Here is a 25,516-nt window from a genome sequence, read left to right on the forward strand (position 1 = left end):
GTCTTCTTCTTTGTGTAACGCATCCTTACGTTTTTCTTCAAAAACGGTTAAAATTTGCTTCATTCAACTAGACTATTTGACGACCATTTGTGTGATTTGCAGATTGCTAATTTGTTGACGCTTATATTAAATTGTCTTCTTATTTTTGTTTTGATGGTCACCAATGTTAATATACAGTCACTTTCAATCCTGATAGTCACTTTCAATTTATGTTAAAGTTTCTTTTGTTTAATCTTTTGTCAATTTTTTTGACTTAAAGTTACTTTTTTTTGATAAAACTTGAATTTTTTTCTGCGAACCCGATTTTAAGATGTCTTATATTTGACACCTATAGCTTTTACCAGAGTCAGACAATTAAATTTATTCAACCCACTCAAAAACTCTTCTTCTGCCACTTGATAAAGATTAAACGTAATGTTTTCTTTCAACTTTTTAGCTGTATGGATTTTATGTCGTAACTTTTAGCTGTATGGATTTCATGCCGTCGAATTGGATAAGTTTGATCTGGTCGTTTCAGAAGTGGAAGTAAAAAAAGTTGATGAAATAAATGTTGATACGGATTTAATTTAATAACAAAATTTTGGGGTTGTAGTGAATAGACATGTAACACAACAATCTTTCAATTTAATTTATATTACTGCGATATACAAATGTTAAATTCGATATTATCAACTTATTAAATTCATGTTTTAGTAGACCTTTCATAATAGCTTATAAGTTTATATCGTGCATTCATAATTACAAATTATGAATTCTCAATTACATATTACGATTTCTTAATTAAATCATGTTATTAAAAATCGTAATTTGTGAATGAGAAAATACAGTATTTGTAGTTACTAATGCACAATAAATATTATATATGCATGAATATATACATATATGACACATACGATCAGGGGCAATTCTACGAATATTATGAGAGGAGGGGTAAATTCTTAAAAACTACCGACCTTAAAAAAAGGTCCTCAAAACTAAAATTTACCTAACTAAATTGTGTCAAATACCCGACTATCCGACTAAACTTGTAAAAAAAAACGATTATAACTTGAAATCAACTTCTTTGGTGGGAGGGGGGAGAGGAGTGAACACACACCCTTCCCCCGTAAAAAAGCCTCTGTATACAATATTTGTAATATATGTTATGTGAATGCACGATATATGTCATAATATGCCATTGAGAATTATATATATATATATATATATATATATATATATATATATATATATATATATATATATATATATATATATCATATATATATATATATATATATATATATATATATATATATATATATATATATATATATATATATATATATATATATATATATATATATTTTCGCGAATTTAGTTGGCTCGTCGGGTATTTGACAAAATTCAGTCAGGTGATTTTTAGTTTTTAAGAAACCTCTTTTATTTTTATTTTTAAGAAACGGAACTTTTTACGGATTCCAAACCCCCGTCCTCCCCAATTTTTAATATATTGACTTTTTAAAGTCAAAAGTCTCCTAACTAAGACATAAAATTTTACCCATTAATTATAAAATAATCTTTTTTTGAATATTTCCAAAATTTCCAAAATTTTGCGAGTTGAAAATTTCCGGAAATTTTACAACTCAAGTTTGTTTACATTTTTATCCTTATTGGCTTCTTTTTGAAGCTGAGAAATCATTTGCGGAATCGAATTAAAGAAATGTCATCGAAAACAGCTGTTACAACTTTAACAGAAGTATCTACTTTTTCGTCTGGTCGATCTATTGCATGTAACTTAATTTTTTTTGTTTTTTAATAAAAAAAGTAATACCTTTTATTTATTTGGCTTTTTTAATTAAGAATCTCACTATCAGATAAAGGACACAGAAGAGTTAACGAAAAAAGCTTAACGTATTTGAAGCATCCGTTTGTTTTTTATCAACAGAATGCCTTTTTTGGCGTTAATCTGTTGAGAATCATCAACATCACTTACTAGACCAATTTTTTTTTGCTATTTAAGATTTATGAGCTTCTCATCTTTTTACCACAATTAAATTTTTATACCTATGTTTTTTCGCCCAGGTAAACTGTATTTACTACGAGCTAGAAACCTCACTAATGTGAACGCGCTCAGATTACTATTATTATTTAATATAGTTGTTCCCGTACATTTACATATAATGTGTACACACAGCGGGCAGGGAAAACACTCCACTATAAACAACCAGAAGGTCCAGTGGAGTGGAAAGTTATTTGCTCAAGTAGTTCGTTCCAAAACTTTGCTGATCTATTATACAAATGATTGTGTCTTGGAAGACGGTTTGGAAAATAATCACGCCTTGTTTTAGAATAGCTACCATGAGACAAGAAGTTAATAAACTTTGGCGGATATATATCATTAATAATATCAAAGCGATGTATTAATTTAAAGGTTTGGATTAAATTGCATCAAAGGCGCTGAAGCTCAAATGATGGTAGATTTATTCTTCTTAGCAGTATTAAAGATACCTCAAGCTGGAAGCCCGTTTTTTTTTGCCTTGCGTTAAACAGATTCGACCAAGGCCATATCATTTTTAAAATAAAGAGCCGAAATAAACACTCCATATTCAAGATGCGGTCTTATAAACACTTTATAAAACTCGAAAGTCATACTTTCATCAATGAAAATGAAAGTCTTTTTTAGCATGTCAAGAACTTGTAAGGATTAAGAGACAATTGTTTGAATACATGTGCTTCACTCGAGGTTTTGATGTAAAAAATGTTCTTTAGTGAAGCTTCTTAGGCATTAATTGATTCTGTGTTTATTTTGCAGAAACTAGTTCTAATGATATTTGGTTTGACCGTAATGTATGACACAGCATTTTGAAATACAAATAGAATTACTGTTGTCGGAAAATAACAAGTCCATATGATTTGAAAAACCGTAGAATGTCTGCAAAGTAGAAAATATATGTTCTTTAAAGTGGGTGTTTTAGTATATATCACCGATAATTGTGTCGGTGATTTCAACCTCCGACAATTAACGTTATCGTAGGGGCTTCCTAATTAAGCTATGAGCTAAAATTCAGGATTCAGAGACATATTTTATTAAATCAGCATCATTTGGTCTATATATACACCAATATACATTAGTACTGTAGATAAATCTACATTATTGACGTACAAAGAGGTGTTGCATTAGTATAATAGTAAATAACGTTGTAGTTTGTTTTTTTGTCATAAAGATTTTTTCTTTCGTATTTCAATTTTGTTGGTAAGAGTGTGAGTTGTCTAATAAATTTTCTGTGCTAATGTATAGGTTTCTATTAATTGTTATATATTATATAGCAACATGAAAACAGCATTATTTTTGTTAGAAAAGTTTAGGATTGAGAGTTTCAAGTGCAAATCTGTAAATGTAAAAGTCCAATTGAGTAAACTTTAAACTTCAAAGCGACAAACGGTAGTCGGTAAAATGCGAACTGCGAACTGGTAAAACCCAAACTTTTTTGCGAACAAAACATTATATTTTAATGACCACTACAGTTATGATATTTAAAAAAATGTTTGCTCATAAATTTTTTAAAATTTAAATTAAATATAGTGGAATTTTATATGTTTTATTTAAATTTAATTGTATTTCTTTTAATATAAATAAAATTTGCTTCTATTTGTAGTCCATAAAATATAAAGTATAAGTAAAAAAATAAACAATTTAACGGCAAACGTAAAATATTACATCATTAACAATCAATAGAACTATGGCTCGCAAAAAATTTTTCATTTTACCGACTACCGCAACAAACCTTTAATCATCATTGAAGTATACGCAAGACCGTTTTCACATTTAGAGAGCTTTCTCAACAAACGAAAAAACTGTTTTTAAAAAAGGTTAAAACTTTGCTTTAGCCAAATAAACCTTGAAAAACATGACGCCTATTGGTAGACTAAGTACTCAAGGAACTTCAAGCAAAAATGTAAGTTTTAATCTAAGGTTAGTATTAAAGAAAATTCATATCATAAAAATTATCCTTGCGGTCCGTAAAATATGCTTTGGTTCGCAATTGGCATTTTACAGACTAAACTAAAATTGAACTACACTAAATAGGTTTTTGTTTTAATTTAAAAGGGGCGTCAATCTTGAGTTTTTTTTTCAAAACCTCATAGATAACTGTAGGACTTTGAGACCATACTGCTCCCTTTTGAACTGTTTTTTCAAAGAAAAAAAAATCGCAAAAGGGTGTAGAATTAACTGTAATAACAGTTTCAATCTTCAAAATAATTTTACAATGAGACATAATTCTTAGATTATTACATAGTTTGAATAACTATTATAAAAGGATTTATTTTCCACCACCGACAAGAGATTCTAAAGCAGCTGAACTAATGCGTGATTTCGGAGGAGGTTTCTTTTGCGATTTTGGATAAACCTTTTTCTGTTTATCGGCTGATTTTTCACTTAGCACTAACACATTTTTGTTTAGACTTTGAACATTCATACATTGATCCCAATCATTTTGATTTGGAGGATTGCAATAAGCACGGTTGCTATAGCGATCAGGATTTTCTTCTCTTATAGATTCGTTCACTTCTTCTACGTACCACGAACCAGTTTCAAGAGCGGAACCAAAAACACAAATATATTTGTTTGTTTCATCATAATCTAAGCAAGGCAATTTGCATTTGATAGCTCTATTTTGAACTTCACCATAACAATCATCAGAATAAGCAAATCGAACTTCTTCACTTAAAATCATTTTTGGACACTGGCATCCAATCTCAGCCGTTATCTAATAAAAGTAAAACAATAACAAAACTCCCAACTAAACTGAACACTAAAATATGAACACTAAAGAGAAAATATAATTTAAACTAAAGAACAGTGAAATTCAGATTTACGATGCTATATAGTATTGAAGTATTTTAGGTATATGAATTAATTTAGGTTTAAAATTATATTTAAACATTAAATTAAATTAGTCATTTTAAACATTAAATTTTTATTGCTGTTATTTTTTAGCAAAGAAAATAAGAAACGATAAAATAAATATATAATACTTTTTATTATAATTGTTATTTTTATAACAAATAACAAATGATAAATAACTATCAAATGTTAGCAACTGTATTACTTTTATTATAATATATTAAATTATTTTAACTGTATTTCATTATTACTTGTCTTCGCCTCAGCAATATTTTTTTTACTTGTATTCAAAAGTAAATGGCTTTTTTTTCGTATACTTCTTTTTCAGTACAAAAACCTTTATAAACTCAGCAGCTTCTGCTGTTGCAAGTTTCTCTAATTGTTTATATGATTGGCAGGTATCAGATCGAGGGTTTCCAAATGAATAAAGCGTGTTATAGTCACAATAAAAATAATCATACACAACTATTGGCTTTGTATATCTGGCTTTTTTTTCAAACTGTTAAAAATAGCAGGCTCGTATTTTTCCAGAAAGAGTTTTTTTGCATACTTAACTTGGGAGATAATTTTTCGCATATTTAACTCGGGAGACAAATACCATTTCCTTTTTTTTTTTAATTTTTAGTTCTGCCGTAAGGAAAATTCGCTTTGGAAAAGAATTTATTTGAACATCATTTGGGTTTAAAAAACCTTCTGTCATCATGTTGGAACAGTTTTTGTGTTTGCGTTACCTCTTGGAGCAGAAATATTTTCTTGCAACAATTTCACAAAACGTTAAACACTTTTTCCACCCACACCAAATAATACAAAAAAAGCTATTTTACATACTTCGTTGCTTTCCCTTCCTCCCTTTCATTGTATACACACAAGAAAACGAACGTTTTGGGCCAACTAGGGATGGCAATACCGGGATTCTGTACAAATTGTCCATCCCGAAATTCCGGGATTAGTATCCAAAATATCCCGGGATTTCAGGGTTTTCATAAAAAAAATAAATGATAAAAAGGTTTAAGCTTAATTTTTAATAAAGTAATTTGTACATCATAAATTGTAAATATAGTCTTTGGTATAGTAGCTGTTTATTATCTTTGTAATGTTTTCTTTTTATTCTGTCTTTTTATATTTATTGAAAATAAAAACTAAAAACATTATTACTTCTCTGCAAAATATGTATATTAAACATATAATTAAATATATATAGGATAATATTAAAACTAATATACTATTATAAATAAATAAAATTTTAGCGCTTGCTGATGGGAAAATTTTAATAGAAGGTATGCCTATATATATAATTTTATTTTAAGTTTTTAAACTAATTCTAATTCCAAATGTTAACCATGAGCGAGATCTCGTCTCGTTCTCGTTTCTCGTGAGAAATGGGACTTCTCGTAAGAAACAAGAACTAGAAAATTCTCGCGAGAAGTAGAACGAGACTTAAATATTATATTATTTTCCAAATTAAAAACTATTATAATTTACAAAATGCTTAATAATTTGTTTTTTTAATTAATATTTTGACTTTAATAAATCTAATTAAAAATTTAATTTGTTTTTGACAAAAACAAATTAAATTTTTAATTAGATTTTTAATTAGATTTAAAAAAAAAATTTAATTAAAAAATTTTAATTAGATTTTAAATATTTTTAATTAGATTTTAAATACAAAAACTTTATGTATAAAATGGTGCACTTTCGACTTAATTTCATTAGTTTACAAGTGGAATTCAACTTGACACATATTGTTCATATTGAAAAGAAATATTCTTGCCTCATTTCAACAATCAAAAATGTCACCAAGAAAAAACAAAATCTGGAGGTATTTTCAAAAAACAAGTGACGGTGCTGAATGCAAGGCGTGCAAAAAGTCTTTGAAAACAAAAGATGGAAACACAAGCGGACGTCATCGTCACCTCGAAAAAAAACACAACCAAGATTACGTTGAGTATTCTGAAAAAACTGACGACTCTCTTCATCCTCCTCCTAAGAAGAAACAACGAACCATGGTCGAAATGCTTGAAACAAAGTCCAAATATGACAAAGGCAATTCCATTCAAAAACAGTTTGACTCTGCAATGCTGGATTACTTTTGCACTGATCTGGCATCCTTTTCAGCAGTCGAAGGAAGAGGTTTCAAGAAATTGTTTGACATTGCAAACCCTAAACTGAGCCTTCATCACAGAACAACATATTCAAGAAAGCTTTCAATTCGGTCCAGAGAAGTTCAAGCTGGAATGAAGAGCATAATAACGGAGATTACGCCAAATCTAAAAAGTGCTGCATTTACTTCTGACCTTTGGACTTCTAGAGCTCAGGACAGCTACATCTCTTGGACTTTTCATGCTATTGACGAAAATTGGAGACTACATCACTGGACACCCCATGTCCAACAGTTCCCAGGCAGACACACAAGTATCTTAATTGAAGGAAAGCTGGATTCTTTCTTAGAAGAACTAAATTTGCCTGGTGATTTGCCAATGTACTGCGTGAACGACCAGGCAAGAAACATGAAACTTGCAGTCAAATTGTCAAAGCGCCTTGACCAATACTTGTGCAACAATCATATTTTGCAATGTGCAGTTCGAGAGTCATTTGGAATGACTGCTGGAATGGATGATGCGTTGCAAACATGCAAAGATTTGGCTTCTTTAACTCACTAGTCAACAGTTGCAGCTGAGTTGCTTGAATCAGAATCAGACGCTCAAGAAATCAATTTTAGACAGTTATGCCAATCTGTTGACACAAGATGGAATACTGAACTGGATTGTATGACTTCTGTCCTAAATCTAAAGAGTGCAATTATCAGCTCATGTGCAAATGAAGATATTTTTTCTTCAAAGAACATCAGTGCATCACAGTGGAAATCAATTGAGGGAGCAGTAGAAATTTTGGCACCACTTAAAGAAGCTACAGAAACATGGTCGGCTGAGTCTATTCCAACAATTAACACTGTCGCCGATTCTCTTTATTTAATCCACGACAAAATTGATCAATTTATTGAGACGAATGGAAAAATGGCTACGGTGTCTTGTATGCAAAAAACTTGAAAAGCTGCATTGAGAAAAGATTTCCTCTTTGTCACACTGGAAACTTATTGAGTGCTGCAGCAAACTACTTAAATCCTGCTTTAAAGGGACTTCACTTGAAGCTCTTCAAAAAATTTCAAACAACAAAAGAATGGTTAGCCTCACAGGTTAAGGATAATGTTGAGTGCCAACCTGTTGCCAGAGTCCTTTCAGCAGATTTGTCCCCTAATTCAAAACTGAAGCGCAAGTTAAACGTCAGATTGAAACACAAGAGCCAACATCTGAACTGAATCCTATTTTGAGCAAAATGTGCCAGTATGAATATCTCCCTGATGCCAAAAAAGACTTTCCGATTCTTGATTGGTGGAAATTGCATTCAAATACATTGCCAGAACTCTCTTCATTAGCTAGACAAATTTTAGCTATTTCAGCAAGTTCAACTAAATCAGAGAGAGTTTTTAGCTCAGGTGGAAATGTCGTCCAATCATCCAGACACAACTTACACCCAGAAAAAGTAGAACAAATCATCTTAATCAGAGAAAACATTGTCTTGTTGGAAAAGTTTGGCAAAAAAATTCTGAATTAATATTTGAAAAAGTTGTTTACATTTAACAAATGTCATTTGTGTCTATTTGTCAAAACCATGTTTACATTTTTTTACTTGGATTTTAATAAATTTGTTTTCAAAAATTGTTAAATTTCTCGTCTCGTCTCGTTTTCGGTCTCACAAGAAGTACTAACTTCTCATCTCGGTCTCGTCTCGGTTTGAAAAAACCTAGTCTCGCTCACGATTATCAAATGTGTGTGTGAATTTAATCCACTATAATAATAATTTATGTCCAATCAACCTAATTACTAATGCTAAAATAACAAGTTTTTTCAACATTGTTCAATTTTTTCAACACGTTTGATTAATGAATTTATAAAAATACAGAAGTTTTATTAAATTACAAAAGTTTATTTAACTTCCGTTTAATTAATGAAGTTATTAAAAAAAATAAGGTTTATTAAACAAATTTTAGTTATCGTTATTCAAAGTAGAAATTGTTTTATTAAGAGAAGGCTATATTCCAGATTTAAATGGTTAATAATTAATAAAACATCTGAAGTTAAAGTACCAATTTATTGGAACCGTTATAACAAAAGTCAGGAAAATTGTAAAAATGTTTAAAAGTTGCCCAAACAAAAATGAAAATTATTTACAAAACTGAGTTTGGAAAGGTCATCTATTTAATCATGGATTGCGATGGAGCAGCTTGTTGCTTTTGCTAGACCAATTTGTTAAGTTAAAATTAAAAAAGTTATGGTGTTAAAAAGGTTCTGGATTTAGAGTTAGATTCCAACATCGATGATTTAATTAAGATAAATGAAAAGGAATGTAGAATAATATCTGATTTAGTAGTACTTTTGACACCGGTAAAAACAACTGTAGTAGCACTTTGTTCAATAAGACGCGACTTTAATATCCATTGGCATTGCATTAGAGTTTATGTTGGCAAAAATAAAAGAACAACAATCTGAAATCGGAAAACAATTGTATGATGAGTTGAGTCATCAAATTAAAGAGAGAACATTGTTAAGGAGCTTAGTACATCTCCATCGCCAGGTTACTTGTTTTTGTGCCAAAACACATAAGCCCAAAACAAAAAAATATGATAAATCTGATAAAGTGTTTAAACTCGGTAGATTTAATAACAGCAGCAGACTTAATTAGTGGTAGTTGTGTTCAGTTGAACAAGGCTTTTTCAAGCCACAAATGTGATAATAATGTCAAAACAATTAGTGAATAATTAAAGGAAGTCACGGAAAAAGGATTGGCAGCAACACGACACAACCTATAAGGGTAAAAAGTATAACTTTTAAGATTAAAAAAGAAATGCTGTTATTTGAAAGTGGTAGCTTAAGATATGATCACCTTTAAAAAACATATGATTATATACTATCTATACGGCCAACAAGTGTGGAGTCTAAACAAGCATTTTCAGTTCTGGTTTATGTTCAAAAAATCAAATACGATTACGCAATGAAATGATTGATGCTTTGATATTTTAGGGTGGTACTTTCAAAAATAAATAAAACTCATGTATATTCATGCATATTTACATTATTTCTAATTTATTTTTTTTTACTTATCATTGTGTAACCATTTTAAGGTATTGTTATATCTATAAGAAATTCAATTGTATTTTATTAAATAAATCATTTTTAAGTGTTTGATGAGTACTTAAAAAGTTAGTTCTTCTTAAGTTTCACTTTCTACTATTTCGCTTTTTTCTATTCACTCCTGGATTTCCCAAGGACGAATTTCTCAATCCTGAATCCCGGGATTGAAAATGTCCGGTATTTTTGCCATCCCTAGGGCAAACCCCAAAGTTAGACCTATGTCTTTAAATTGATTTGACTTAAACTTGCTTTCCAATAAAAAAAATGTTTTTTTTTTATCCTAATGCTGTTAAAAGCTGCAACTTCATATTATCTGATATTTTATCAAAGCATATTGCTCTACAGGTGCATGATTATTCTTAATTGCCTAATGTATTTTTTACTATTATTAAGCATAATTCTTTCCTTCAACTTTCCTTTTCTTTAGCAATGTTTTGTTTTCAAGCATTATGATTTTTGCCTGTTTCAAAGTTAATATGATTCCAATAATTTTCTATATAATGTTCTTGATTTGAAAAATTGAAAGAAAGTAAACTTCTTGAAGACAAGCAAATTTATAGCATGCATTAAAAAACATTATTGTGCATTTCAAACTATTGGAACTTTTTTCTATTATATTAATGAACTAATTTCTATTGATGAAAAACTAAATTTAAAAAATTTCATTAAAGTTTTATAAATTATTAAAACCTTTTGCACACCCATAAACATTACCTTCTCAAAAAACTTTTTTTTTTAAACTAATTAATCAACATCTACACCAAGCTCTAAATGTATAGCCATATAGAGTGCTATAAACATCAAAATTATAAAGGTCAACTATCTGTCTATATGTATATATATATATATATATATATATATATATATATACATATATATATATATATATATATATATATATATGTATATATATTTATAAATAAACATATATATATATATATATATATATATATATATATATATATATATATATATATTCAGACAAACATGTACATAAACAAATACAAACTGTAAACCTCATCACAGTTGCTCCCAATTAAGCTGTTGTAAAATATAACCATTCGTTCAATCATAGAAGTCATGCTTTCTCTCACAATGAGATCAAAGTAAAAATGCTTGATATGAGGCAAGGAAATTGAAACTTTATCATTTGAAAAAGTGTCACTGAAGCTAAATAATAATATAAGTGTATAAATTTACATGAATAAATATACTTTATATATGTATCTATGCATGTAATTAATGCATATATATATATACATATATATATATATATATATATATATATATATATATATATATATATATATATTATATATATATATATATATATATATTTATATATATATATATATTTATATATATATATATATATATATATATATATATATATATATATATATATATATATATATTTATATATATATATATATTTATATATATATGTATATATTGCATGCAACTATAATTATAATGCAAGATGGGATTCTGAGCAATACTAGCTCTTTTGGCATTTATTATTCTACCAAAAAGAAGAGATTCTCTACTCTACATTTGCAATTCATTTCTTACAGATGGGTGGAATATTAGTTTTCTGACCAAATGTGCAATGAAAGTTATTATTGGAAGCTATGTAGCAACTGCACATTCACGAAAAAACTTTAAATTTAGTGAAAAAGATAATAAATCAGGAACCATTGACACTGGAAACTCCCAGAACAAATTAGTGTAGAGAACAAGCAATCAAGTGTTTTCAATATCTTTTTGACTTATGTAAAAAGAATGAGAACCTCCAAATTAGATTTATTTTATTTAAAAATTTAGTAATTAGTGAGTAATATTTCTTATACATTTCTTATATATTTTGTCATAAACTATATAGTGAAAAAATGAAAGTTGTAAAACTTCAAAATATTTTTATCAGAATCAAAACTTTGGATTAGTCTAAAATCAATGTATGAATTCATTGAACAAAGCATAAATTCAACTGAATTTAACTTTGATGTATCTTACTTAATGTTCCTTAAAACATTTACTTTTGTAATGCTCTTGTTATTTTTTATAGTTCCAGGTATTTGATATAGTTCCTGATGTTTTGTGTTGTTCCTGATATTTTATGTAGACCCTGGTGTTATGTAGAGTTCCTTATGATTTGTATATTTCCTAATACTTTTTGCAGTTTAAAATTTTATGCAAACCCTAGTATTTCATATAGTTCCTAATTTATGAAATAGTTTTTGATATCTAGTTCCCAGTATTATATATGGTTTATATATAAGTAGACATATAAATAGATAAATCATTTTTTTGATATCAAGTTTTTCTAGTTTTGATATCTAGTTAATCTAGTTTTGATATCTAGTTTTTCTAGTTTTGATATCTAGTTCTCAGTGTTTTAAGTAGTTTTTTATATCTAGTTCCCAGTGTTTTAGATGGTTACGGGTGGTGATATTTTAAATTTATCAAATATAAATATATAATAAATTTACTAAATTTACATAAGAATAAAAATTATTATACATAAAAAAAAAAACTTTTGAGGAAAAACGGAAGCTTAAAGTGTAAAAAATAATGTATGTATATATGATTATATATATTTTGTTTAAAAATTATATGAATATGCATAATGAATCTTATGAATAAATGAATTTAAATGAATTTTAACTTAGTTACAATCAAAAAATAAGCTTTAAAACAAAAAAACTGTTTTTATTTGTATAAAATTTCAGTGTTTTAGTTAAAGATGTTCCATTGTATTCTGGTTTCATTTGAGAATATATAAGAAACTATATACTAGCAAATTAAAATGACTGAAAAACTGATATTTACGATAAGTATCCTTGTGCGTCACTTGATTTTTTATATTTAGGAATCATTGAAGTATCAAGCAATATGCCTTCAGGCACATCTTTCAAGTTTCCAATACCTGCACCTAAAAATAAACATTAATTTGAATATAAAATACAGTATAATAAAAATTTTGTAGATTCAAAGGTAAAACCTAAGCAATGACATTCAGCTAGAAAAATAAGAAATCAAAAGCAAGCGGCTGACAAATCAAAATGACAGTTTAACCGGCTGACATATCAAAATGACAGTTATTTGTTTTTTTCGGACAAAAATTTTTTTTTTTCTTAGGTTGACTTTTTTTTTTGGTAATAGTTCTTCATGACTAAACACAATATAAAACATAAATATAAAATTAACTTATTGCTTAAAAATCAAGGCGAACGGTAATTGCCGAAGTGGTGGAATGTAATTCCAAGAATAATTATTGGCACCGCAAGTTAATTATTAATTAAAATGTAATAAATATATCCCGACAGTGATTGGTTTTAAATTATGTATAGTAATACTTAATTATTTATTTTTATAAACTATTTTCTGGTAGAGTTAAAAAAAGACTTTTTTTTAATTAATAGATTGCCTGCCTAAACATAAATGCTTAGTCAACGTATGTACACTTTATACGCTTCTATTCCAATCAAACTCAGTCTATTTATGTACACTTAACCGTGCCCATTCCTATTTATGTCTGTCTATGTATGTAGACTCAGCTAAGCCTATTCCTAAATCAATGCATGCATACTTTGCTTTGACTACTACTATATCAGTTGATGAATGCAGCTTGAAACTTAAATTTTAAAAATAATAAGTAATAATAAATAAAAATTAATAATATTTATTAGTAAACAATAATAATGGGCAAGCAGATCTTTTTGGTGTTTTGTTTTAAATAAAAAATGCTTAACACATTAGTTAAATGTGAAACTGATTTTATAATGTTTTCTTTCTTTATTATTTTTTCAAGGACATAAACTACTGCAATATAATAAATTACCACAAAACAAGTTCAATTGTGAAATTAACTCTTAAAAAAAAAATTAACCAAATTAAACTGAATGTTTTTTTTAATTTTAAATAACTAAATTAAATATTACACTTAATCAATAATATTTAATATAAACTTATTTTATTCTTTCTCAACATTCTCAGAAAAAATTTTATTACATTTTTTGTTAATTTTTATTTTTAACTTTTAAAATGTAATTGCAGCTTTATAACAAATGATTTTTTATTTTTAAAAAAAGAGTAACAAATAAAAAAATTACTTATTGCAAAAATAAAATCTGTATTAATTTACCAGCAATTATTTTAGGTTTCCAACTACCATTTATTAAAAAAGTAAGGTACACACAATATAGTAAAATACACATTTAAGTTAACATACACTATAAAGAAACATACCCAGTATAGTAAACATACACAGTAAAATATTGTACTATTATTAAACATATTGTAAACCCTTTTTTTTAAATCTAAATGATTTAATGAAATTTTAGTATATGCATTTGTTTATTATATTAGTATTATGAAATTTTAGTATATACTTTTCTAAATTACATTCTGTTTATTTTTCAAATCTCGCTTTTTAAAACCATGTCCAGCAAGAATTCATTTTCGGAGATTAAAATAGCAGTTTTGATGATTTTGAGCAGTCATTGACCATTGGTTGGACGTTATTTTTCCACAGTGGACATTACATTAAATGTATAATAACAGTTTTCATATGTTATGATTAATAAAGCCCCATAGCGCAACCATCACAGGTTGCACTATTTGGAACAAACTGTAATGATTGCACCAGCCATCAAAGTATATTTAAATGATTTTGCTTTCATTATTTAAATAAAAGATTTTGTGTGTTAACCACATAATGTCAAAATTTCATATCAAAAAGTACTCGGGTATAAAAAAATAGCATAACACATTAAATTAAAAAATATGATATTATTTAGCAGCAATATTGAATGTTATTAATAAAAAGCTATTTTAAAGTCATATAATGTATTTATTATAATAAATGTAAGTTATATTATATATTTATATACAATACTTATGAAAATATAATGCAAATTTATTGTGTATAATCATTTTTATTTAAGTTTATCTCCAATAGTTCAACAGTTGTGTGGTTAGACTGGATTTCGATAAAGATATTTTTTCATTTAAAAATGACATTCTGGAAGTATTGAAGCAATTTTTTACAACTAAACACCCTTTCTAAATTAACCTATTTTACAGATCAGGACTTCTTGTTTTCATTGTTAGGATTACTACCAAAATTTAAGAAGCTCCTCCTACACATGCCTAAAATTAAATTATATACAACAAAAAATAATATTATTGCTAACCTTTTATGGTGTGTTGATATCTTAACTTATACAGATGTTTAGCTGCTCCAATAACATCATCTCTCAGTAGTTCTAATTCACGATGAAGAGCACATTTATTTAATCTCTAAAAAGAAAAAAAATTCTTATAAAAACAATTTGAATTAAAAAAACATGGCTTATTAGTCAAGATTAATTTTTAGATCAGGTTTTTAGATTTTAGAAAAATGAAATAAATACTTTTTTTAGATAACACAGGTCAACAAAAAAAAAACGTTTTTCTGGTTCCGAGCAAACAATTTGTTTTTTGTATAGCATTTCTCATTTTGATTTCAAATATACAACTCATTTTTTACCATCACGTCAAGTTGTAAAGATATTTAGGTTCAAATCTTTAGTATTTGGGGTAAAGTCCCTAATATTGTTGAAAAAAATGTTATTCAAAAGTATGTCAACCTGGGTCTCAAAAGAAGCGTATTTTCATAGAGATTTTAGAAATTATAAATATTTTTCCTAAAAATTTATTGACAAAAAATTTATGTGAAAAAATGCTAAAGACTCTTAAAAAGATTTTAACAGAATGTTATTTAGCAATAATACAAAAAATACTTATTTTTATTACGAGTGAATAATATTTTTAAAATCTCTATGAAAATACGCTTCTTTTGAGACCCAGGTTGACATACTTTTGAATAACTTTTTTTTCGACAATATTAGGGACTTTACCCTAAATACTTAAGATTTGAACCTCTTTACAATCTTTACAACTTGACATTATGGTAAAAAAAGAGTTGCATATTTGAAATCAAAATGAGAAATGCTATACAAAAAACAAATTGTTTGCTAGGAACCAGAAAAAAAAATTTTTTGTTGACCTGTGTAATTGAAACTAATTTTTGTTTGAAACCAACAAAATGCATTTATTAATTTTAAAATTTTTTAACTTCGTAACTAAATTTTACTTATAAAACAAAAATCACAAACATTAATATGTTTAGAAACAACTATATAACTCTTACACCTAAATTAAACAAATTGACTATAAAAAATACTTTCTATACTTTATACAAGTATTATATAAAATATAAACAATTAAAAGGTAATTTAACTGCAAATATAATCATTTACATTTACACAACATTAATTATAAACTATTAAAATTAGCTGGTATTAAAAATTAAAAAATAATTGGTTTTTCATGACTTATTACAATTTAGGTAAATATAAATCATAAAAACAACCATTATCTCCATAGGCATCAAAATCAATTCTAACCACATCACTAGTAGTGCTACATTAATCTCAGCACAGCCGCCTTGCTCATCTTTTAGAGTTTTTTATTTTATTTCATGTTACAAGCATACAAATAAAAATCAAAACAAGAATCCTTCTTAACTGTAGATCCCTTTTGCTTATTCTATACAGAGTAAAAAGTCAACTTGCCTCAAATTTTTTAAAAATATTTTAATATACAGCATGATTTTATAAATTGATTTTTATAAATATAAATATTATAAGTTTAAGTAAGTAATATAAAAAAATATTATAAGTATAAGTAATATAAAATAAATATTATAAGTAAGTAATATAAATAAAATATTATAAAGATAAAAATGATTTTATAAATTGGTTTATAATTTCTTTATTTTTATTTTTTATTTTTTTTGTTATTTCAGTTTAAATATATGAATTGATCAACATATAGTTTTATCAGCAAAATCATCATGGGAATCTTTTATTGTAGTAAATGTGCTATTCATTGCATAGCACTCTGTTTTTTCACTCAACTTCAATTCATTCTAGCAAATTTTAATTAACTTTTTACACTTATAACTTAATTATTAATTTTTTATAATTTCTCAACCCTCTTTTAAGTAGTCATGTTCATTTTTACATTTTCTATAAAAAAAAAACTTACTAAAAATTGAAGCAAAAAAATTATTTACTTTTTGATTCAGTCAAGAGTTTCATTTTAATTTTACTTAATTACATAAATACCTTTGTTTTAGAACGATTAGGATCCATAAGTGCCAAATGAATTAATGAAGAGGCTCGCATATAATAAATAACTAAGACGACCCAGTTTGGATCAAAAACCAAATCATTGCTTGATATGGTTTGTGGAAAGAACTTGTCCTATAATTGTAAATGAGTATAACTTAAAACACACTTTTCTTGAAATAAAAAAAAATTAATAGACATTATTTTACATTTAATGAACTAATATATTTACTGTATTTTATTTTATTATATAAAATATATAAACCTTTTTTGAAAGAAAATTTGAAAAATCATTTTTTATTTTTAAGTCTTTTCCTTTTTCTAAAAATCCTGAAATTGCTTCCACCTCATCTTGTATATCACTAAAAAAATGCAGAGTATTTTAAGCAGATACAAACAAAAATAAAAATAGTCAATAAACAACATGTGACTGTAGGAAACAATCAACTTATTTTGAAAAATGTAAGAGTTATCAACAGATATGTCTACTTATAAACATATGGGAGTGTTTGATCCCCCCTCCCTCCCATCACTACTCTTGCAACCGAAAAAAACAAAACAATTTTTTTAAATCCAAGAAAGTTTTAAAATTAAAAATTGTATTACTAAATAAAAAGCTATCAAATGAAAATTTGAATTTGGTTTTTGATCTTCGAACAAAATCAAAAACCAAATTCAAATTTTTCAAGATAATCTAAAGTTCAAAATAGAAATTGTTAGAACTTTAGATTATCTTTAAAGATAATCTATATTAAATATAATCATCTTTGCTAAATTCGTGTAAATCATTTTTGTCAAATTGAACCCAGAAGGTGGAAAATATATTTCAAGTAGAAAGATGGTTATTAGTGGAGTACTGCAAAATTCAGTACTCGGACCACTTATATTTGTAATCTTCATTAATGATGTATTGCCATCGTCAAAGGCTAATTGAGGCTATTTATAGGGTTTAATGTATGTATATAAAGGTAATATCTTAATATTAGGTATGCATCAGACTATGCCAATTAATCAACCAATGCCATCAACTGATTAATTGGCCAATAGTTAAGCCAATTAATTGGTTGCTGGTTACCAATAGCATAGGCTAGTAGGTCGAATCACTTCTGATGAATAGGTACATGTTAAATAAGTAATTTAAATCCTTAATATTATTATAATAACCTTAAATAAATACATTAAACCTATTATTAGCCACAATCGGCATTAGCCGATGGCACATCACTATTGGTTAATTAAACTTAATGAATCAAAATGTAAAGTCATGTATATTGGTAAAAAGAATCCTAAATATGAATATAAATTAAACAACTCTGTTTTAACAGAAACAACAATAGAAAAAGTTCTTTGGATTTTTATTTCAAATAATCTAGAGTGGAAATATCATATTGATTCAGCTATAGAGAAAGCAATCAGAAAATTAGGCATGGTCAAAAACTCTTTTAAATATTTAGATGAACTTTCATTAAAGTTATTATACAAATAATTAGTAAGTCCTCATTTGGAATATGGAGCAACAGTTTGGAGAAAATTTTGCAAGAAGGACAATGAGAATCTTGAACTCGTGCAACACAGGACAACAAGAATCAAATCTTTAAGGGGCAAATCGTATGAAGAAAAATTAAAGATACAGATAAAGTGATCAGATTCAAATGTATAAGATCTGTAAAGGGAAAAATATTGTTAATTTTTACTTCTTCAATGGATAATAGAAAAAGATAACTTAAACCTTTTTAAAAACAGCATCAATAAATATTTTGGTTTCTGAACACTATTTTTTGTAATCGGCTGTCATAGTCTTAATTTTACGTAATTAAGACTCAACACACCTCAAGTGTGTACAGCATCTTTTCTATTATATATATATATATACATATATGTATATTTATATATATATATATATATATATATATATATATATATATATATATATATATATATATATATATATATATATACATATATATATATATATATATATATATATGTATATATATATATATATATATATATATATATATATATATATATATATATATATATATATATATATATATATATATATATATATATATATATATACATATATAGGACTCTACATATGATCCTGGACTCTACAGTATATTATAGAGTCCAAGATGATCTTGGATTCTCCAATATCTGTAGAGTCCAAGATCATTTGTACACTTTTGTCCAAGATCATCTGTATTTTTTTTACTCCCACATTTGTCTAATATCATCTGAAAATACAATGACCCCTAATAACATCTTTAAAAAGATGTAGCTACATCTGGTAATTTTTCTCCAATTACATCTAGAAGTATTTCCTCCAGATGTAATTATATCGAAAAAATCTTATATGTAACTACATCTGGTTAAAATAACGCATTTATATTTATTATTTTTTCCAGATGTAATTACATCTGAAATAAAACCATATATGTAACTAAATCTGGTTAAAATAATGCAATGTTATTTAATAATTTCATAAAAAACTGTAGTTGTATTGAAATAAAATTGTAAAGATGTTACTGTATCTGTATAATTCACAGATATAACTGTACAGATGTAGTTATTTATAACATAATTGAAAAGATGTAACCACATTTGTAAAATTTCCAGATGTAATTGCAAAGATGTTGTTATACTTAAATAATAAAAAAGATGTAACTACATCTGCTGTAATCATATACTTTTTACACAGATGTTATTAGACATCAATGAAATTGCAGATATTTTTGGGCAGATGTTATTATATTTCCGTGTATTTACAGATATTGTTGGACAGAGGTAGCTATACATCATTATAATTATAGATGTTGCTGGACAGATGTTTTTAAAATGATATTATAGTATGGTTTAACTCAGTCGCGGCACTTAGGTTGGTGTCTGAGATTACCCGAAAGCGCAACCTCGTCTTGAATTTTCAATTGGTGAGGTGATAGTTCAAGCGGAGATAATAATCACATCAAATGCATAAACTTTTGATGTCACCCCTCTAACTTTCACTAACAGGGCCGACGACACGGGTTTCAAATTTCGATAAAAAAACAAAAGAAAAAAAAAGTCCTTTAGAAATGTTGGAGCATACATAATACAATCTTTTGTATTTTGTATGCCCCAACAATTTAATAATATAATATAATTGTGTTTTAATGATGTGTTTTTACAATACTAAGCATTTAAGATTTTTTTGTTGCATTTTATTTTTAAGCGTATATTTCGGCTTTAGCAGGAAGGCTAAGGTCACCCCCACGGGCCAAGAATCAAGCAAAAGTTGGCGGAATGTTTTATACTGATGAATCTTTCGCGATCACATGTGAGTGACTAACTAGAATCAAATAAAGCACACCCTAAATTAAAAAAGTAAATCCGAAAAAAATGTACCAATGCATCAAATGACAACTGATTTATAAAACGAGTTAAAATCCACATCAAATACTGTAGCACAATACTGGCGAGAACAAAACATCAGAACCTGATGATTTAAAAAACTATCTTGTTGTTTCAGAAATTAAACGCAACACCAAAATGTCTGCAGCAAAAAAAATCCAGCAAAAATTTTCAACGCTGCGAGATTTCGTCGGAGTCAGATATTTAGTCATTGTAATTGTAGAGCTTAATAGTCTGACAGTTCTTGGAAAAAAAAATTTTAACCATAAATTAACAGACTTTTTTATATTTTCAAGTAGACGCTATCAGAACTAAAGCTAATTGACATCTTTCAAACAATAAAATTTCATTTTACTTCCATTGCAACTTTACAACTTTTTAATGCTGCTAATATTTAAAACGAAAAAGTAGGTTGGTGCTAGTATATATTCAAAATGTTTCCTCTGTTTTGTTCACCAAATTAACAACAATAATTCCACCTCTTGCAATGTATATGAACATTTGTGGCACAAAATATACTAATGTCAAATTTAACCCATATAGAGGATAACCTTGGCAGTTGCACACCAACAACAATTATCAATCAATAATATTACATGGCTCATTAATTTTCTTTTATCAGTTTATAGTTGCACTATCATTGGTAAACAAATATTTTACATTGAAATAATTTTGTCAGATAAAGAGAAAAAATATATAATTTTTAAAGATGTGTCAATGCTACACCACTTTAGCTTATATATTTTTTTACCCTTGGTTATGTCTTTAAAAGAACACACGTTGACGGGCGCTACTCGTGTGATATAAAAAACTTATGCATTCAAGCAAAACTTGCTCTTTCTAGATAAAGTTGTTTGAGTTTTGTGGTTATAACAACCGCCTTAGCAACGACTATTTTTGATGTATCTCATGATTGATACCTAATCTAGACATCTAGTTTTCATCTTAAGGCTTCTTTTTGTTTTTTTAAACATTTTTTAAATTCAGTCTATAAGCTATATACTAAAGCCCCTAAAACCGTTCTAAATTCAGTTCTGCTAAATAAAGATTGTACTATTACTTCTTATTTCCTTTAGTTTAAAAAACCAGAATATTTTTAATTATAAAGCTATCATTACTTGAAATAGGTTCTGAAAAAAGATATAATAAAATTACGATCAAGGAAAAAAAAAAGGTTTGCTACAAAAACTTTAAACGTCAATACATCAACAATAATATACAATGAGTTGAGTCAAAACAAATCAGCTTCTGGAAAAAAATTAAATATTTCATTTTCTAAATGTGACTCTCCCATTGTCACCCGTGGATCCAAATTTTTATAGACAGTGATCGTTTTTTATCTCTTATAAATATAGTTGGACGATACCTTGCTTGTATTCGAGCGATAAACATTGAAGCTCTCTTATCAAAGAAGATTGATCTTGCCAGTTTTTCAATGTTTCATGCACTGAAAGTGATTGAAAAATAATATTTTATTCTTCAAAAGAATGCAGTTGGTTGCATCCTAGTTAAAGGAGAAAGAGTTTTGAAATAAATATTCAAACAATTGCTGTATTTAGAAAAATTGATCAAGATTTTAGTGCAATAAAAATATTTTGTTCTTGCAAGAATATGCCACTACCAATGGCCAAAACAACATATTATGAAATTATTAGTGTGTTGCACAATGCTTATGTGCAAACAACACAAGATTCAATTTAAAGAAGCTGCCAAACAAATACATTATAATAAAACTGTAGATAACTCTGCTGTTATTATTGATGCTAAAGTTAGTGGTGATGGTGCGTGGCAAAAAAGAGGATACTTTTCCTTGAATGGTGTTGTTACACTGATTTCAGAAAGGAAATGCATTGACACAGAAGTTTTATCTAAAAAAATGTAAACAGTGTGAAACGTAGGAGCTGAAAAAAGGTAATTTAGATGCATATAACAGCTGGAAAGAAACTCACGTATGTTCAATAAATCATGTTGGAAGTGCTGAATATATGGAAGTTGTTGGAATGAAAAAAAAGTTTGCTCGATCTGTACGTCTTCATTGCCTAAGATACACATTCTTTATTGGAGATGGATCTGATTTACAAATTTCATCAAAATCTTTTGATGAAATTTGTAAATCAGATCCATATCCAGGTCATACCATCACCAAAGGAGAATGTAGAAGACATGTCCAAAAGCGTTTTTTTTTTCGAACACGTCTTTGTAAACTTAAAGCCGATTACAAGGGTAAAAAATTGACCGATAGTAAAAGCGTTGGGGGAGGGAAAGGTCGTTTAACTAATAAAGTGATGAACACTCTTCAAAACTATGGTGGAATGGCAATACAGCAAAATAATGGCAATCTTAATGGGATGAAAAAAGGCTGTTGCTGCAGTTTTACACCATACAACAGATGAACTAAATTTAGAAATCCGACATCAATTCTGTCCACGTTGCTCTGATTCTTGGTGCAAATACCAAAGTGATAAAATTTCTCACAGAGGTCTTAGTCGTGAACTTTTGACAAAATGTTTACAAAGTGAGACACAGAATGTCAATGAGTCTTGAACAATTTGATATGGACACGGTGCCCAAAAAGATTATACATTGGGAATGATGTTTTTAAAACTGCAGTTGCATCTGCTGTTATTGCATACAATGGTGGTGCTCAAAGATTTTTCCCAGTTTTTAAAAAATTAGGCATAGAAAATGGGTATTTGACTAGTTTTAATGTTTTATTTTTTTTAATTTGATTTTTCGATTAGGTTTTTCTTGATTATAACTTTTTATAATGTTTGTGGTCTCTCAAGGATAACTTTTGATTGGACAAAGCTAATGAGCAGAAATTTTTTATGGTGTTACCTAGTTCTATTTAGAGTGTTCTGAGCGAAGCACTTTTTAAAATTTTTTATAAAATAGGCTAGCAATATGACTTTTACATAAAAACAATTTTCTTTTTTATGAAATTAAAACTTTGACAGTGAGTCTGGTGCGTTTGAAAACTATTTATTTTTTTATGGCTCGCTCAGAACATAGTATTACTAGTAAAGAATGCAATTTTAAAATTTCAAGGGATTCTGATCATTTTTCACAAAATTATCCTTGTTGGGAATAACATATCAAAATAGGTCAAGAATCTTTTTATGACGTGTACATTTAATGATCTCATTATTAAGTTTTAATGCAATAAGTGTTAATTTTTTTCTTTTCATCGTTTATACTATTAAAATAAAATACTTTTATTTATTTTAATATTTTGAAAAAAAGCATGTTTTTCCCCTGCTACCACCTTAATAAAAATAGCGATTTATTTATTTAACTTATAATAAATTTACCACAATACTAAACAGTAACAATAACCTCAAAAACTGTAGATATCAAATCTCTTACTCACAGCAGTCAAAGGGGACCAAAACAAGGGAGTGCCTAGCGGGTGCAGACGTACATGGGATATCAATACAACGTCTTATGGACGTTAAAATTCCTTAGGATATCCAAAAGACGTCTAGCAGGAGTTCTATGCCCGCTGGGTGAATATGTAAGATATCTATACTACTACGTATGAGAACGAACTAAGATGAATGCAAAGCGGAAAGCCGCCATTTAATTTCTTTTAAAGGGTTTTGCAATAAACAAAATTTCAACACAAAATGCAACCTATTGAAAAGGTTAAAAGTTTATGTGTTTCTGTTAAAAACATTATGACTAAAGTTGGCTGTTAATAATCTATGAAAATAAAGTTTAAAAAAAAAATGCTAATCGACGGATTTCTGAAATAAACGATTCAATAATTAGATTTTTTTGAAATACTTCCAGCATTCAGAATTTTTATTTTGAAAAATTACTTAGTTTTTTTTTGTTCCAAACTTAAATAAGTTTAACAATTTTACCATATTTGCAAAAGTTTTTTTTACAAGTAATATCCTAACGTAGGTCCTAAAATGCCAGTAAATACCCAGTTTACTTATTTATTTATTTTTGGAAATTGGAAATAATTTTATTGATTTGTTCGTAGAAAATACTTTTTATTAATTTTTTTTTAAATTTAAAAATAAAATTAGATGGAGTGAGGACGTTTATACATAAAAATTAGGTGTTGATAAGTATTTAATTTATAAAAAGTTTCTCATTTCTATCTCTCTCATTAGGGTTTTAGTATGCTCCCCTTACTTTTTCCTGTAGATAATTCTACATGCATGCTTTGTTCACAAAGTTTTGTTGGTTGTATACTATACCGTATAATATTGGCTAATTAATAAAACAATGAATTAAAGAAAGGAATAAAAAATAATAAAACAATAAATCAAAGAATTAAAAAAAATAAGTTTTCAAACAAAGTAAAAATACTAAATAATGGTGAGTAATTACAAATAATGATTTAGGAATAATGAGTAACCAGGAAACTATTAAAAGTAACGGCTAACCTAATTAAGTATTGGGATTATTTGCTAACCTGATAAGCGTAGAAGTAAAATTTAACGGAGCAATGACTTCTTCTGTAAAACTTTTCACTTGCTCCCATATTGATGAAGATTCACTTGAAAACCAATTAACAAGATCGTCTTTTTCACCGATGTCACTCAAGAAAGGTTTGTTTGACAGCTTAATAACTTCGACTATTTTTTGATAAGTCTTTAAGTTATCATCGCTATTTTGTGCAGATTCTACGTTTGCAGCAAGTATAAAATAAAACAAGTTTAAAATTATAAAATTCATTTTGTAACACTCTTCTGTCCTTTTTTGTAATTGTATAACTGTTTGCAGCATTTTCTTTAACTTTTATAACTTAACTTATCCACGCTTGATCAGTTTGTGTACATACAAATCTAGTTTCCAACACGTGATTAGAACACGTTTGGCTGTAACCCGACGTGGCGTTTAACCCGTGGAAATCTCGT

The 25,516-nt window shown here is 27.4% G+C and overlaps 1 protein-coding gene across 1 annotated transcript; it reads right to left on the reverse strand.

Moving 5' to 3' along the window:
* Positions 1 to 4,199: 4,199 nt before the first annotated feature.
* On the reverse strand, positions 4,200 to 25,516 carry LOC100203081 (uncharacterized). The gene is made up of 7 exons (XM_065791414.1): positions 25,072 to 25,516; positions 17,515 to 17,611; positions 17,247 to 17,384; positions 15,270 to 15,375; positions 12,904 to 13,006; positions 11,091 to 11,244; positions 4,200 to 4,748 (listed from the first exon to the last, which is right to left on the reverse strand). Exons 1-7 carry the CDS (start codon positions 25,383 to 25,385, stop codon positions 4,302 to 4,304), a joined length of 1,359 nt encoding a protein of 452 aa, XP_065647486.1. The 5' UTR covers positions 25,386 to 25,516; the 3' UTR covers positions 4,200 to 4,301.

Source organism: Hydra vulgaris, chromosome 02 (genome assembly GCF_038396675.1).
Source record: "Hydra vulgaris chromosome 02, alternate assembly HydraT2T_AEP".
Lineage (NCBI taxonomy): Eukaryota > Metazoa > Cnidaria > Hydrozoa > Anthoathecata > Hydridae > Hydra > Hydra vulgaris.

What these genes read in the sequence shown, in the direction of transcription:
- LOC100203081 (XM_065791414.1), bottom strand. Translation starts at nt 25,385, where the DNA reads ATGCTGCAAACAGTTATACAATTACAAAAAAGGACAGAAGAGTGTTAC. An exon ending in CAAATTTTCTTTCAAAAAAG is followed by an intron (nt 17,385 to 17,514) that starts GTTTATATATTT and finishes TTACAATTATAG; the next exon opens with GACAAGTTCTTTCCACAAAC. An exon ending in GACGCACAAGGATACTTATC is followed by an intron (nt 11,245 to 12,903) that starts GTAAATATCAGT and finishes ATTATTATTTAG; the next exon opens with CTTCAGTGACACTTTTTCAA.